The following is a 13,682-nucleotide window of genomic DNA, read 5'->3' as shown; positions in this document are numbered from 1 at the left end:
CTGCCCCCATCCCCTCACTTCAATGCTGAATGCAGTGCTTTTCTTGTGCTCTTATCTGTTTAGTAAGTTTTTCAGCCAACACAATTTTCCCAAGGTAGTTATACCACACAATTATTGATAGACCTGTAAATTCTTTCCAATTCTTTGCTATTAATTGACGAGATGCTACCATCATAATGTTGCAGAACTCAGAGTCAGAGAGACCACGGAGTGAAGGAAAAAGAGTTTCTTTATTTAACGCGCGGGCTTAAGGCTGGAATCATTTCCAAAGAGCCAGAAGCCCCGATTTACATCAGCACATTGTTTTTATAGACATTGTGACACATATGAAACGGCTCCTCCTCCCGCTCCCGTGTGGGGTTGCAGTCCTCAACATTTCCTCTCTTAGCACCATTGTTTATATCCTACGAACTGGGTTATAGGCCATGATAAACAAAGAACATAATATGCAAGAACATGATATCCACTATTTTGACCTTAGCCTTGCTAACTAGATAAGACATTCTTGCATCTTGTCAGCTTACAAACATATATTTTAGAGAGCAAGAGCTCAGCAAGAACATGAAGCATGAGACTGCATGAGGCTACTTAGTCTGACCCCCGATATGGCTGCTACAATAAAAGTCAGCATTTCTTTGTCTGGTAAATGTTCATTAGGGCCACTAAAGATAGATAGCAGAGCCAATTTAGGATCCATGTGAACTTCCACTCCTGTTATTTTATTGCATTCTTGAAAGACCTCCCTCCAAAAGCTATGTATTTGTCCACATTCCCACCACATATGATGGTATGTACCTAATGTATTACATCCCCTCCAACAGTTCTGTGATTTTTTTTGTATATATGGCTTAAACTTATCGGGGTTAAATGCCACCTCAGTACTACCTTCAAGGAGTTGTGTGTGTGTGTGTGTGCATGTGTGTGTATTCCCCCCCCGCCAAAAAAACGTTGAAATGCCTCTTGTAAGGCTTAGTTACTGGCTGTAAGAGCTTTAAGCTAAGATATGCCAGTATTTTTGGTATTTTGGCCCACCCCCTTTTGTTTTCAGCCCCACCCCCTTTTGCCTTTCACCCCACCCACCTCCAGAATGTGCCCCCCAAGAGCTTTTCTGAAACTGAATCCGGCCCTTGAGCTGAAGGATGTTCGACATCCCTGCTTTATAATGTAGATACGTTGTTGGGGGGGGGGGTGCATGTGCCTTCTGATGCAATTGATACACAACGTAGACTATACATCACAATTCAAACTTAGAGTAGGTATCTTATTTTTATCCTGCCTTTCCTCCCAAGAGCCTCTGGTGAGGCTGCAGCTGACAGGTGCTGATTGTGAGGCTGAAGTGGGAAAGATCACAGGTTGCTGTAGTGTACAGGGAACAGTTTCCCTGGCTTCAACCTCAGGGATTTCTTCTGTTATTTTAGAGACTGGGTGTCTGAGCTATTACTTGCCTAATGGCCCAAGTGATCTCATAATTGATATGAAAGTGGGCCTAAACACAGAATCATAGAATCATAGAATAGTAGGGTTGGAAGGGGCCTACAAGGCCATCGAGTCCAACCCCCTGCTCAATGCAGGAATCCAAGTCAGAGCATCCCCGACAAATGGCTGTCCAGCCTCATCTTGAAGGCCTCCAGTGTGGGTCAGCCCACTACCTCCCCAGGTAATTGGTTTCATTGTCGTATTGCAATTACAGTCAGGAAGTTTTTCCTGATGTTCAGCCGGAATCTGGCTTCCTGTAACTTGAGCCCATTATTCCGTGTCCTGCACTCTGGGATGATCAAGAAGAGATCCTGGCCTTCTTCTCTGTGACAACCTTTCAAGTACTTGAAGAGTGCTATCATGTCTCCCCTCAGTCTTCTCTTCTCAAGGCTAAACATGCCCAATTCTTTCAGTCTCTCTTCATAGGGCTTTGTTTCCAGTCCCCTGATCATCTTTGTTGCCTTCCTCTGAACCCTCTCCAGTTTGTCTGCATCCTTCTTAAAGTGTGGTGCCCAGAACTGGACACAGTACTCCAGATGAGGCCTAACCAGTGCTGAGTAGAGGGGAACTAGTACTTCCCGGGATTTGGAAGCGATGCTTCTATGAATGCAGCCCAAAATAGCATTTGCCTTTTTTGCAGCCACATCACATTGTTAGCTCATATTCAGCTTGTGATCGACAACAATTCCAAGATCCTTCTCGTTTGTAGTGTGGTTGAGCCACGTATCCCCCATCTTGTAACGGTGCATTTGGTTTCTTTTTCCTAGGTGCAGAACTTGGCATTTGTCCCTATTAAATGTCATTCTGTTGTTTTCTGCCCAGCGCTCCAGTCTATCCAGATCACTTTGAATTTTGTTTCTGTCTTCCAAAGTATTAGCTATCCTTCCCAATTTTGTGTCATCTGCAAATTTGATCAGCATTCCCTGCACCTCCTCCTCCAAGTCATTCATAAAAATGTTGAAGAGCACTGGGCCCAGGACTGAGCCCTGCGGTACCCCACTCGTTACCTCTCCCCAGTTTGAGAAGGTCCCATTGATAAGCACTCTTTGAGTCCGAATCTGTAGCCAACTGTGGATCCACCGGATCATTGTTTCATCTAGCCCACTTTGAGCTAGTTTGCTCATCAGGATATTATGGGGCACTTTGTCGAAAGCTTTGCTGAGGTCGAGGTATATGATGTCTACAGCATTCCCATGGTCTACAAGGGAGGTTACTTGATCAAAAAATGAGATCAGATTTGTCTGGCAGGACTTGTTTTTGACAAATCCATGTTAGCTTCGAGTAATCACGGCATTGTTGTCAAGGTGCTTCCAGATAGATTGCTTTATGATCTGCTCCAGAATTTTCCCAGGGATTGATGTCAGACTGACTGGTCTTTAGTTCCCAGGTTCCTCCTTCTTACCCTTTTTGAAGATAGGGACAACGTTAGCCCTCCTCCAGTCATCTGGCACTTCCCCCGTCCTCCATGATTTCTCAAAGAGAATAGACAGCGGTTCTGAGAGTTCTTCTGCCAGTTCCTTTATGACTCTAGGATGCAGTTCATCTGGCCCTGGAGATTTGAACTCATTCAAAGTAATGAGGTGTTCCTTGACCATATGCCTGTCGATCTCAAGCTGCAATCCTGCCCCTTCAGCCTGTACTTCGCCTTTGCCAGGGGGGTCATAGACCCTCTTTTGGGAGAAGACTGAGCCAAAGTAGGAATTGAGCACCTCTGCCTTTTCTTGGTCATCTGTTATCGTTTTGCCATCCTTATTTAATAGCTGAACCACCATTTCTTTCCTCTGCCTTTTACTATGCACGTAGCTGAAGAAAGCCTTTTTGTTGTTTTTAACATCCCTTGCTAACCTCAGCTCATTCTCAGCTTTAGCCTTCCTGACGCCATCCCTGCAATTCTGTGCTATCTGCCTGTACTCTTCCTTTGTTACTTGGCCTTCTTTTCACTTCCTATATGTGTCCTTTTTTGTTTTCAGGTCATCCCTAAACTTTTTGTGAAGGCACATTGGCTTCTTCTGTTGTCTTCCACCTTTTCTTCTTGTTGGAATTGCTTGTGATTGTGCCTTGAGAATTTCCTTTTTTAAAAGCTCCCACCCATCTTGGACTCCTTTTCTCGTTAGCATCGCTTGCCATGGGACCTCACTGATCATTGTTCTGAGTTTATGAAAATCAGCTTTCCTAAAATCCAGGGTACACGTTTGACTACACTCGGCTTTTGCTTCCCTTAGAACCAAGAACTCAAGTACAACATGGTCACTTTCCCCCAGAGTTCCTGTAACTGCTACTTTATCCACTAAGTCATCTCTGTTGGTTAGGATCAAGTCAAGGATAGCTGATCCTCTAGTTCCTTCCTCTACTTTCTGTAGGAGGAAGTTATCCGCCACACAAGTCAGGAATTTCCTGGAGGGGACATGTTTTGCAGAATTTGTCTCCCAACAAATATCGGGGAAATTGAAGTCCCCCATTACTACTACATCATGCTTCCTTAAAACATTGGCTATTTGCTTTTCAAAAGTTTCATCCTTGTCTTCTCCTTGATTGGGTGGCTGGTAGTAGACTCCGACCACCAGGTTTCTTTTATTCTTTGCTCCATTTATTTCAACCCAGATGCTCTCGATGGGGCTACCAAGCTCCTCCTCCTGTATTTCTGTGCAGAGATATGTATTTTTCACATACAGTGCAACCCCACCTCCTTTTCTGTTCCTCCTGTTCTTTTTGAACAAGTTATATCCTTCAATTGCTGTATTCCAGTCATGAGAGTCATCCCACCAAGTCTCAGTTATACCTATCAGGTCATAATTTCCCTCTTGTATTAAGAGTTCAAGTTCGTTCTGTTTGTTTCCCATACTCTGGGCATTAGTATATAGACATCGAAGACCATGTGCTTCATAGTCTGGCTTTCTCCCTACATGTGTCTGAAGACTATTATTGGGCGCTATCAGAGCTGTTCTCTCCATTGCAGTGCATGCGCCTATGTCCATTGTTACCCCCAACATTACATCTCCCTTCCCCATAGGATTCAGTTTAAAGCCCTCCTGATGAAGTTCTTCATGCTGTGGCCAAACACATTCTTCCCAGCCTTTGTGAGGTGCAACCCATCCCTAGCCAACAGCCCATCTTCCAGGAAGTATAGCCCGTGGTCCCAGAATCCAAATCTCTCTCGTCAGCACCACCTTCGTAGCCAGTCATTCACCCGGAGTATTTTTCGTTCCCTTTCTATCCCTCTTCTAACTACTGGAAGGATGGATGAGAAAACTATCTGGGCCCCAAAGTTCTTGAGTTTCCTTCCTAAAGCTTCAAAGTCTGACGTGATCTCTTCGTAGCTCCGCTTGGCGGTATCATTTGTTCCCACATGGATGAGAAGAAAGGGATACCCGTCAGTGGGCTTTATGAGTGCAGGCAACCTTTCAGTCACATCTCTAATCTGTCCTCCCGGGAGACAACATACCTGGCGAGTCCATGGGTCTTCGCGACATACTTGGGTCTTGATCCCACGCAGCAAGGAGTCTCCCACTACTACCACTCTTCTCTTCTTCTTCTTGTAGGCCTGGGTTTCATCGCCTTTGTTTGACTGACCTTTAGCCTCTTGCTCACTCTCATGCAGGTTCCCCTGTGATTCTTCCTCTGCAGGCTATCCTCCAGTCTCATCTGCAAGTACCTGGAATCGGTTCCACAGCTCCACTGGTGCAGAGTGGCGTCTAGTTCTTCTTCTCCTAACTGTCACCCTTTTCCAAGGAGTATCCTCTATTCCATTTTTCTTCACCACAGCATTTCCCACTGCCTCATCTTGCTGTTGCTCTTCAAGCTTCTGGTCTGCCCTTTGCTGCTGTAGTTCCCCCATTCTGTCCAAAAACTCTTCGTGTTCTCTTATTCCCCAGAGGGTCGACAGTCGCCGCTCCAGTCCACTTACTTTTTCCTCCAGCAGCGTGATCAACTTGCACTTGTTGCAGGTATAGGCCATGTTGTTCTCAGGCAAGAAAACAAACATTGCACACACCTTGCAGGTCACCACCACTGGAGAGTCTTGTCCTTCCATAGCCTCTTTTCCCTTTTTGTGTCTAGCTTTGTGATTGTTCTAGACTAACCTGTGCCTGCTCCTCTACTCAGTGGAGGTTAAAAGCAGAGTCCCACTGGTGTGAAAGTGTGTGTTACAAGACAAATAAATGGAAAAAAGTTAGTTAAAATAAAAAATAAAAATAATTTAAAAAAAATGTTAGGGGCCTCCCCCTTGACCTCCCCTGCCGAACTCCCCTGGCCAACTCCTGTTTGCTCCCTACATAGTTGCTTGTAGTGCAAATCCCAGAGGCTGTTCCAGACTGCCTGCCCAGATTTCATTTAAATTTGCTTTTTTGGGGGGGGGGCATTTGTGAGCACGGCCTTCTGAGGCTTATGAAGAGCATTAGACAGATTAGCCATCTCCTGTTTCTTTTGAGATGAAGCGGCTCCAGACGTATGTTCTGACTGACACATGTTATTGGTTTGCCAAGAGAGACTCATCATACTGAGGCACCAGAAGCTGCTAAAATAAAAAGCCAAACAGAAGGCATATGTACATCTCAGGCTTAAATTGGTTTGATACTCATTTGCTTTCCCTAGGAAATTCTGAATACCAGAGTTCTCTGCCTAGGGCTATGGATCTCTGAACAGGGAAGTCTATGAGCTTCACCAAACTGCCATTCCCAAATTCCTTTGGAGGATGCCATGACAGTTAATCTGGTGATTATATATATAGGGAGAGAGTGCGCAAACTCACCTGGTGTGTGCCAACAGGATTATAATAAAAATGGGGCCACTGAGAAACAAGATGGCGGTAGTGGCATGCGTGGGGAAACACTGATTTTTGCAAGAAGTCCAAGCAAATTCCCCCTTCATGGATCACTGCCTTGTTGTGGCGAAGGGGCTTGTGTAACTCAGTGAAGCCATAAGCTATGCCGTGCAGGGCCACCCAAGATGGACAGGTCATGGTGGAGAGTTCTGACAAAATGTGGTCCACTGGAGAAGGAAATGGCAACCCACTCCAGTATTCTTGCCAAGAAAACCCCATGGAACGTATCACAATGCTAAAAGATACGACGCCGGAAGATGAGCCCCTCAGGTCGGAATGTGTCCAATATACTACTGGGGAAGAGCAGAGGGTATTTCCAAGTAGCGTCAGAAAGAGTGAAGCGGCTGGGCCAAAGCCGAAAGGACACTCAGCTGTGGATGTGTCTGGTGGTGAAAAGAAAATCCGATGCTGTAAAGAACAATATTGTTTAGGAACCTGGAATGTCAGATCAATGAATCAAGGTAAGCTGGAGGTGGTCAAACATGAGATGGCAAGATTGAACATCGACATCTTGAGAATCAGCAAACTAAAATGGACAAGCATGGGTGAATTTAATTCAGGTGACCATTATATCTACTACTGTGGGCAAGAATCCCTTAGGAGAAATGGAGTAGCACTCGTAGTCAATAAAAGTGTGGGAAAAGCAGTACTGGGGTACAATCTCAAAAACGACAGAATGATCTCAGTACGAATCAAAGGCAAACCATTCAACATCACAGTAATTCAAGTCTATGCCCCAACCACTGAGGCCAAAGAAGCTGAGGTTGATCGGTTCTATGAAGACCTACAACTAGGGATGTATGAAAGTCACTTACCGTTTCGCAGATCTGCTTCTCGGTGGGGGGGGAGGCGCTCCGTCCCTCCCCCCGGAATCCTCGACAGGGGGGAGGTGCTCTGTCCCTCCCCCCGGAGTCCTGCCTGGCCGGCTCCGCTCCGCGGGATTCCACAGAGCCCTCAGTCGGCTCAGCCCACAGCTGGACATCCGGCCGCTGGGCAGCAGGGACGCAAATGGCTGCTGTTTGCATCCCTGTATTTAACCGTGATAGGCTGTGTAAATATTTACGTAGCCTATCACAGCAAAGAAAAAAAAAAGCGTATGCAAATGGCGGCGGCTACAGCGGCCACCATTCGCGTTCCTTATTTTTCGCCGTTTTAGTCTATGTAAATATTTACGTAGACTATTACAGCGAAAATAAAGGGGAACGCAAATAGTGTAGTGGGCGCTATTTGCGTTCCTTTTTGATTTGCCGTTTTAGGAACGCAAATGGCGGCTGCTACGGCGTACACCGTTTTTTTAATTTACCCAGACGTGATAGGCTACGTAAGTCTTTACGTAGCCTATCACGTCTGGGTAAAAAAAAAAGAAAAAAAAGAGACCAGATTGCAAATGGCGGCGGTGGCAGTGGTTGGAAGACCAGCTGCTGCCGCTGCCGCAGTCGCCGCCGCTGCCATCCGGAACATCTGCCCCAGGTAAGTCTCATCCCGGGGGGGATCTGTGGGGGGGGGGTGGAAGGCCGTTCCCCCATGGATTTTGGGGGGCCAAATGCCAGTGCATTCGGCCTCACTGAAATCCGTGGCAGAATTCTCCGCCATCCCTACCTGCAACACCTTCTAGAACTAACACCAAAAAAAGATGTCCTTTTCATCATAGGGAATTGGAATGCTAAAGTAGGAAGTCAAGAAATCACCAGGATAACAGGCAAGCATGGCCTTGGTGTACAAAATGAAGCAGGACAAAGGCTAATAGAGTTTTGCCAAGAGAACACGCTGATCATAGCAAACACTCTTTTCCAACAGCACAAGATGCGACTGTACACATGGACATCACCAGATGGTCAATATCGAAATCAGATTGATTATGTACTTTGCAGCCAAAGATGGAGAAGCTCTATACAGGCAGTAAAAACAAGACCTGGAGCTGACTGTGGCTCAGATCATGAGCTTCTTGTTGCAAAATTTCAGCTTAAATTGAAGAACGTAGGGAAAACCACTAAACCATTCAGGTATGACCTAAATCATATCCCTTATGAATACAGAGTGGAGGTGATGAATAGATTTAAGGGATTAGACCTGATAGACAGAGTGCCTGAGGAACTATGGATGGAGGTCCGTAACATTGTTCAGGAGGCAGCAACTCAATCCATCACAAAAGAAAAAGAAATGCAAGAAAGCCAAGTGGCTGTCTGATGAGGCTTTACAAGTAGCTGAGGAAAGAAGGGAAGCGAAAAGCAAGGGAGAAAGGGAAGATATACCCAACTGAATGCAGAGTTCCAGAGAATAGCAAGGAGAGACAAGAAGGCCTTCTTAAATGACAATGCAAAGAAATCGAGGAAAACAATAGAATGGGAAAGACTAGAGATCTTTTCAAGAAAATCGGAGATCTCAAGGGAACATTTCGTGCAAAGACAGGCGTGATAAAGGACAAAGAAGGCAGGGACCTAACAGAAGCAGATGAGATTAAGAAGAGGTGGAAAGAATACACAGAAGAACTATACAGGAAAGATCTGTATGTCCCTGATAGCCATGATAGTGCGGTCACTGAACTTGAGCCGGACATCCTCGAGAGTGAAGTCAAGTGGGCCTTAGGAAGCATTGGTAACAACAAAGCTAGCGGAGATGACAGTGTTCCAGCTGAGCTATTTAAAATCCTAAAAGACGATGCTATTAAAGTGCTGCGCTCAATATGCCAACAAATTTGGAACACTCCCCAGTGGCCACAAGACTGGAAAAGGTCAGTTTACATTCCATTTCCAAAGAAGGGCAATGCCAAAGAGTGTTCAAACTACTGTACAATTGCACTCATTTCACATGCCAGCAAGGTTATGCTCAAAATCCTACAAGCTAGGCTTCAGCAGTATGTGAACCGAGAACTACCGGAAGTACAAGCTGGGTTTAGAAGAGGCAGAGGAACAAGAGATCAAATCGCCAACATTCGCTGCATCATGGAGAAAGCAAGAGAATTCCAGAAAACCGTCTATTTCTGCTTCATTGACTATGCTAAAGCCTTTGATTGTGTGGATCACAACAAACTGTGGCAAATTCTTAAAGAGATGGGAGTACCAGACCACCTTACCTGTCTCCTGAGAAACCTGTACGAGGGTCAAGAAGCAACAGTAAGAACCAGACATGGAACAACCGATTGGTTCAAAATTGGGAAAGGAGTACGACAAGGCTGCATATTGTCGCCCTGCTTATTTAACTTACATGCAGAGTACATCATGAGAAACGCCGGGTTGGATGAATCACAGGTCGGAATTAAGATTGCCGGGAGAATGATCAACAACCTCCGATATGCAGACGATACCACCCTAATGGCAGAAAGCGAAGAGGATCTCAAGAGCCTCTTGTTGAGAGTGAAAGTGGAGAGTGCAAAAGCTGGTTTGAAACTCAATATTAAAAAAACGAAGATCATGGCATCTGGCCCCATCACTTCCTGGCCTATAGAAAGGGAAGAAATGGAAGCAGTGACAGATTTTATTTTTTTGGGCTCCAAGATCACCACAGACGGTGACTGTAGCCATGAAATTAAAAGACGCTTGCTCCTTGGGAGGAAGCTATGGCAAACCTAGACAGCATAGTAAGAAGCAGAGACATCACCTTTCCAACAAAGGTCCGTATAATCAAAGCTATGGTTTTCCCAGTAGCAACGTATGGCTGTGAGAGCTGGACTATAAGGAAGGCTGAGCGTCAAAGAATTGATGCTTTTGAACTGTGGTGCTGGAGAAGACTCTTACGAGTCCCCTGGACTGCAAGGACGTCAAATCAGTCAATCCTATAGGAAATCAACTCTGACTGCTCATTAGGGATGTACGAAAGTCACTTACCTTTTCGAAGGGTGACATTTGCGGTGGGGGGGAGGTGCTCCTTCCCTCCCCCTGAAATTCTGTCCGGCCGGCTCCACTCCGTGGAGATTCCACAGAGCCGCTGGCCAAGGCCGCCCGCAGCCGGACATCTGGCCGCTGAGCAGCCTGCAGGGACGCAAATGGCGGTGGCCGTAGCTGCCGGCATTTGCATCCCTGTATTTTGCCGTGATAGGTGTCATAAATATTTACATAGCCTATCACGGCAAGCAAAAAAAACAACAACAGCGGACGCAAATGGCGGCGGCTACGGCGGCCGCCATTCGCGTTCCCTTTTTTCCGCTGTTTTAGCCTACGTAAATATTTACGTAGGCTATTATGGCGAAAAAACAGGGGAACGCAAATGGCGTAGTGGGCGCCATTTCTGTTCCTTTTCCCCCCTGCTGTTTTAGCCTATGTAAATATTTACGTAGGCTATTATGGCAAAAAAAAGGGAACGCAAATGGCGGCTGCCGTAGCCGCCGCCACTTGCATCCACTGTTTTTCTTTTTTTTTTTGCTTGCCATGATAGGCTACGTAAATACTTACATAGCCTATTACGGCCTCTGCAGGGATGCAAATGGTGTCCCTGCATTAGCCGTGATAGGCTATGTAATTATTTACATAGCCTATCACGGCTATGATGAGGAAGGGAATGGCGGCCGCAGACGCGGCTGCCATTCACAAGTCAGCACAGATGGCAGCAGGTCAGTGCTCTGTTTCACGCGCCTTTCGTGGGGTGGGGGTGTGGGGGCTTCATTCCGCCATGGATTTCAGGGGGCCGAATGCACTGGCATTCGGCCTCACCGAGATCCGTGGCGGAATTCTCTGACATCCCTACTGCTCATTGGAAGGACAGATAGTGAAGCTGAAGTTCAAATATTCTGGCCACCTAATGCGAAGAGAAAACTCACTGGAAAAGACCCTGATGCTGGGAAAGATTGAAGGCAAAAGGAGAAGGGGACGGCAGAGGATGAGATGGCTAGATAGCATCACCGATGCAATGAATATGAACTTGAGCACACTCCGGGAGAAAGCGGAGGACAGGAAGGCCTGGCGTGCTGTGGTCCATGGGGTCACAAACAGCCGGACACGACTTAATGATTGAACAACAACAACAAGAACAACAAGCAAATTCAGTGACCCATTCTCAAAGGTGAAGTTCCTTTAATCTCAGCAGTATCACCTAACCATGGGTGCTTCCAGATGAGGCTTTTATAGTGCCATTAGGGATGTACAGTTTTTGCTAAATCTGTTCTGTCTGTGTTTCACAGATTGTCAGGTGTTTTTCGTTCCATCATCTGCTCATCGACAGAATAGCATATTTTTTAAGGGATGTATGAGAATTTCATTCCACTTAAGCAAGTGAGCATTAGCGCAAATCTCTCCCAAAGTGAAAAACAACAACAGTAACAGTCTGCAAGTCTGCAGAAATGACTTGCTTTCGAAAAAAAAATAGTCTGCTGTGGAATTCACAGGTTGGATTCATAGAAATCCAAACTAATTTGAATCCGTTGAGTATTTCTCTGACATCCTTAGGTGCCACCCTGAATTTTAAGCTGCATTTTGTTTCAGCAATTGGCTATGTTGTGGGTATGATCCTCAGGAAGTTTTCTGCTACTACTTTTTATTAGTTTTGACAGGAAGCAGTTTGAAAATTATATTTATAGTTGGAGAGCCAGCTGTTCACAGATCTGTAGAGCGTATTTTAACAGTGACCTGCTTATCAGGCAATAACGGAGCCTGGAGCCTTCGAATTGCTGAGCACAGTGAAAAGGGGGCGGGGGGGGGTGTTTGAAGGAGATTCTTTGCTACTACATTTCCTTTTACTTTAGCAAGATCAATGGGGCTTTGTACCTTGGGATTAAAGCCTAGAAATATCCCTTCTTAGTTCCATGTCCATAGGCAGATGTAGGGTATGTTTCATGTCGTCCACTTAGCGAGTGGCACTCAACGACAGCAACAGCAAACATAATAATAAGTTTTAAAAACCCTCTAACAACAAAGTAGAAGGAAAGAAGAATAAATAAGTTTAGACTTCCGTCTGGATTTGGGTGCTGTAAAGCTGCAGTGGGTACACATTTGCTTGGGAGAAAGCCTCATTGAACTGAATGAGGCTTATATCTGAATAAACACGCATTAGATCCTGGTATAGAAGTCTTAAGGTCACAATCCTATTCATGTTTAGACAGAAAAAAAGGCCTACAACTCCCAGCATTCCCCAGACAGCATGGGAATCATAGAATCGTAGGGTTACAAGACCATCGAGTCCATCCCCCTGCTCAGTGCAGGAAGCCTGATTCCCAGGTGGTCTCCCATCCAAGTACTAACCAAGGCTGACCCTGCTTAGCTTCCGAGATCAGGCGCATCCAGCCCTTTGCTTGTCATTACGTTTGTGGTTCAGTTTGTGTTTTATGTTTTTTTATTTATGATATTTCTATGCTGACCCATAGTTGGGATTCCCTGGGTGGTGTACATTAAAAAAATATGCAAGAAAAAAAATGGAATTATAATCTAAAAGCACAGCAGAGATAAATCAATACAGATGGGTCTTAAAATGTGAGAAAAAGCTGGTTTTCCCCTTCACCAACCCCATTCACACAGTTCTTGTAATTATTAACTGAGTCCATGTCAGATATGTCCAGACAGTGATGCAAATTTAGAAATAATAACTATAATTGCATAGTGGAGAAAACTGGGACCAGGTGATCTATGTCCCTGCAGCTTATGGCAACTTCAAAGCCCAGCTCTCCCTTCTTAGGGTTCTAGAACTTTAAACCAGATTCTGACTAGACAGCACTTCAAATGGAGGGATGTCCTCTGTGAAGTAGGACACAAGGCTACCCTAACTCCGTTCAACATATGTCATATGAGGCATAGTCAACTGGAGAAGCCCAAAGGTCTGGAATGGAACCTCCATAGTGCCACATTTGGCCTGTGAGACTGGTCTAATTCAATCTCGGGTCTAATTCAGTTAGACCTCTGGCAGTAATGAAGGAGAGGACCTTCTCAGAGGTAGCTCCCCATCTGTGGCACGAGCTCCCCAATGAGGTCTGCCTGGCGCCAACATTGTTATCTTTTTGGCACTGGGTTAAGACCTACCTCTTTTCCCAGCCATTTGGCAGCACATGATGAGTTTTCATCAGTCCTGGATGTGTCTTTAGTTATCACTGACTGTTCAAAGTTGGCTTTAGTTTTACGATGTTTGTGTATATTAACTGTGTGCTTTTATGTATATGGCTTTTAAACTCTGTATGTTGTATTTTAATGTTTTAACTTCTGTAAACTGCCCAGAGAGCTTCAGCTACGGGGCAGTATAGAAATGTAATAAATAAATAAATAAATAAATAAATAAATAAATGGATTTCCTGGGTTGTAGTTTATCCATTAAAACGATTTTCAGATAGGATAGGTGATGTTTTGCTCACCATATAATAATAATGAGTAGGTCTGCTAATCATGTTATTAGGGACACATTTGGGACACACTGGTCTCCTATACTCATACAGAGCAAGGGAGTCCATGGAATAACATATACTGTAGGCTTA

The 13,682-nt window shown here is 45.2% G+C and overlaps 1 protein-coding gene across 1 annotated transcript in view; it reads left to right on the top strand.

Moving 5' to 3' along the window:
• The window catches only part of LOC146338865 (uncharacterized), a 66,714-nt gene that overhangs the window by 52,294 nt on the left and 738 nt on the right, over nt 1–13,682 (top strand). Inside the window, exon 3 of the mRNA XM_084812877.1 lies at nt 13,109–13,185. Within this exon, the coding sequence (XP_084669003.1) occupies nt 13,109–13,185 (77 nt within the window). The remainder of the gene's footprint in view (nt 1–13,108; nt 13,186–13,682) is intronic.

The sequence above is a fragment of the Heloderma suspectum genome, chromosome 8, assembly GCF_057233095.1.
Source record: "Heloderma suspectum isolate Gila_16-S chromosome 8, 16-S_ref, whole genome shotgun sequence".
NCBI classification, from domain to species: Eukaryota; Metazoa; Chordata; class Lepidosauria; order Squamata; family Helodermatidae; genus Heloderma; species Heloderma suspectum.
Note: the sequence above shows the minus strand (reverse complement) of the source record. Positions and strands in the feature narration are given on the sequence as shown.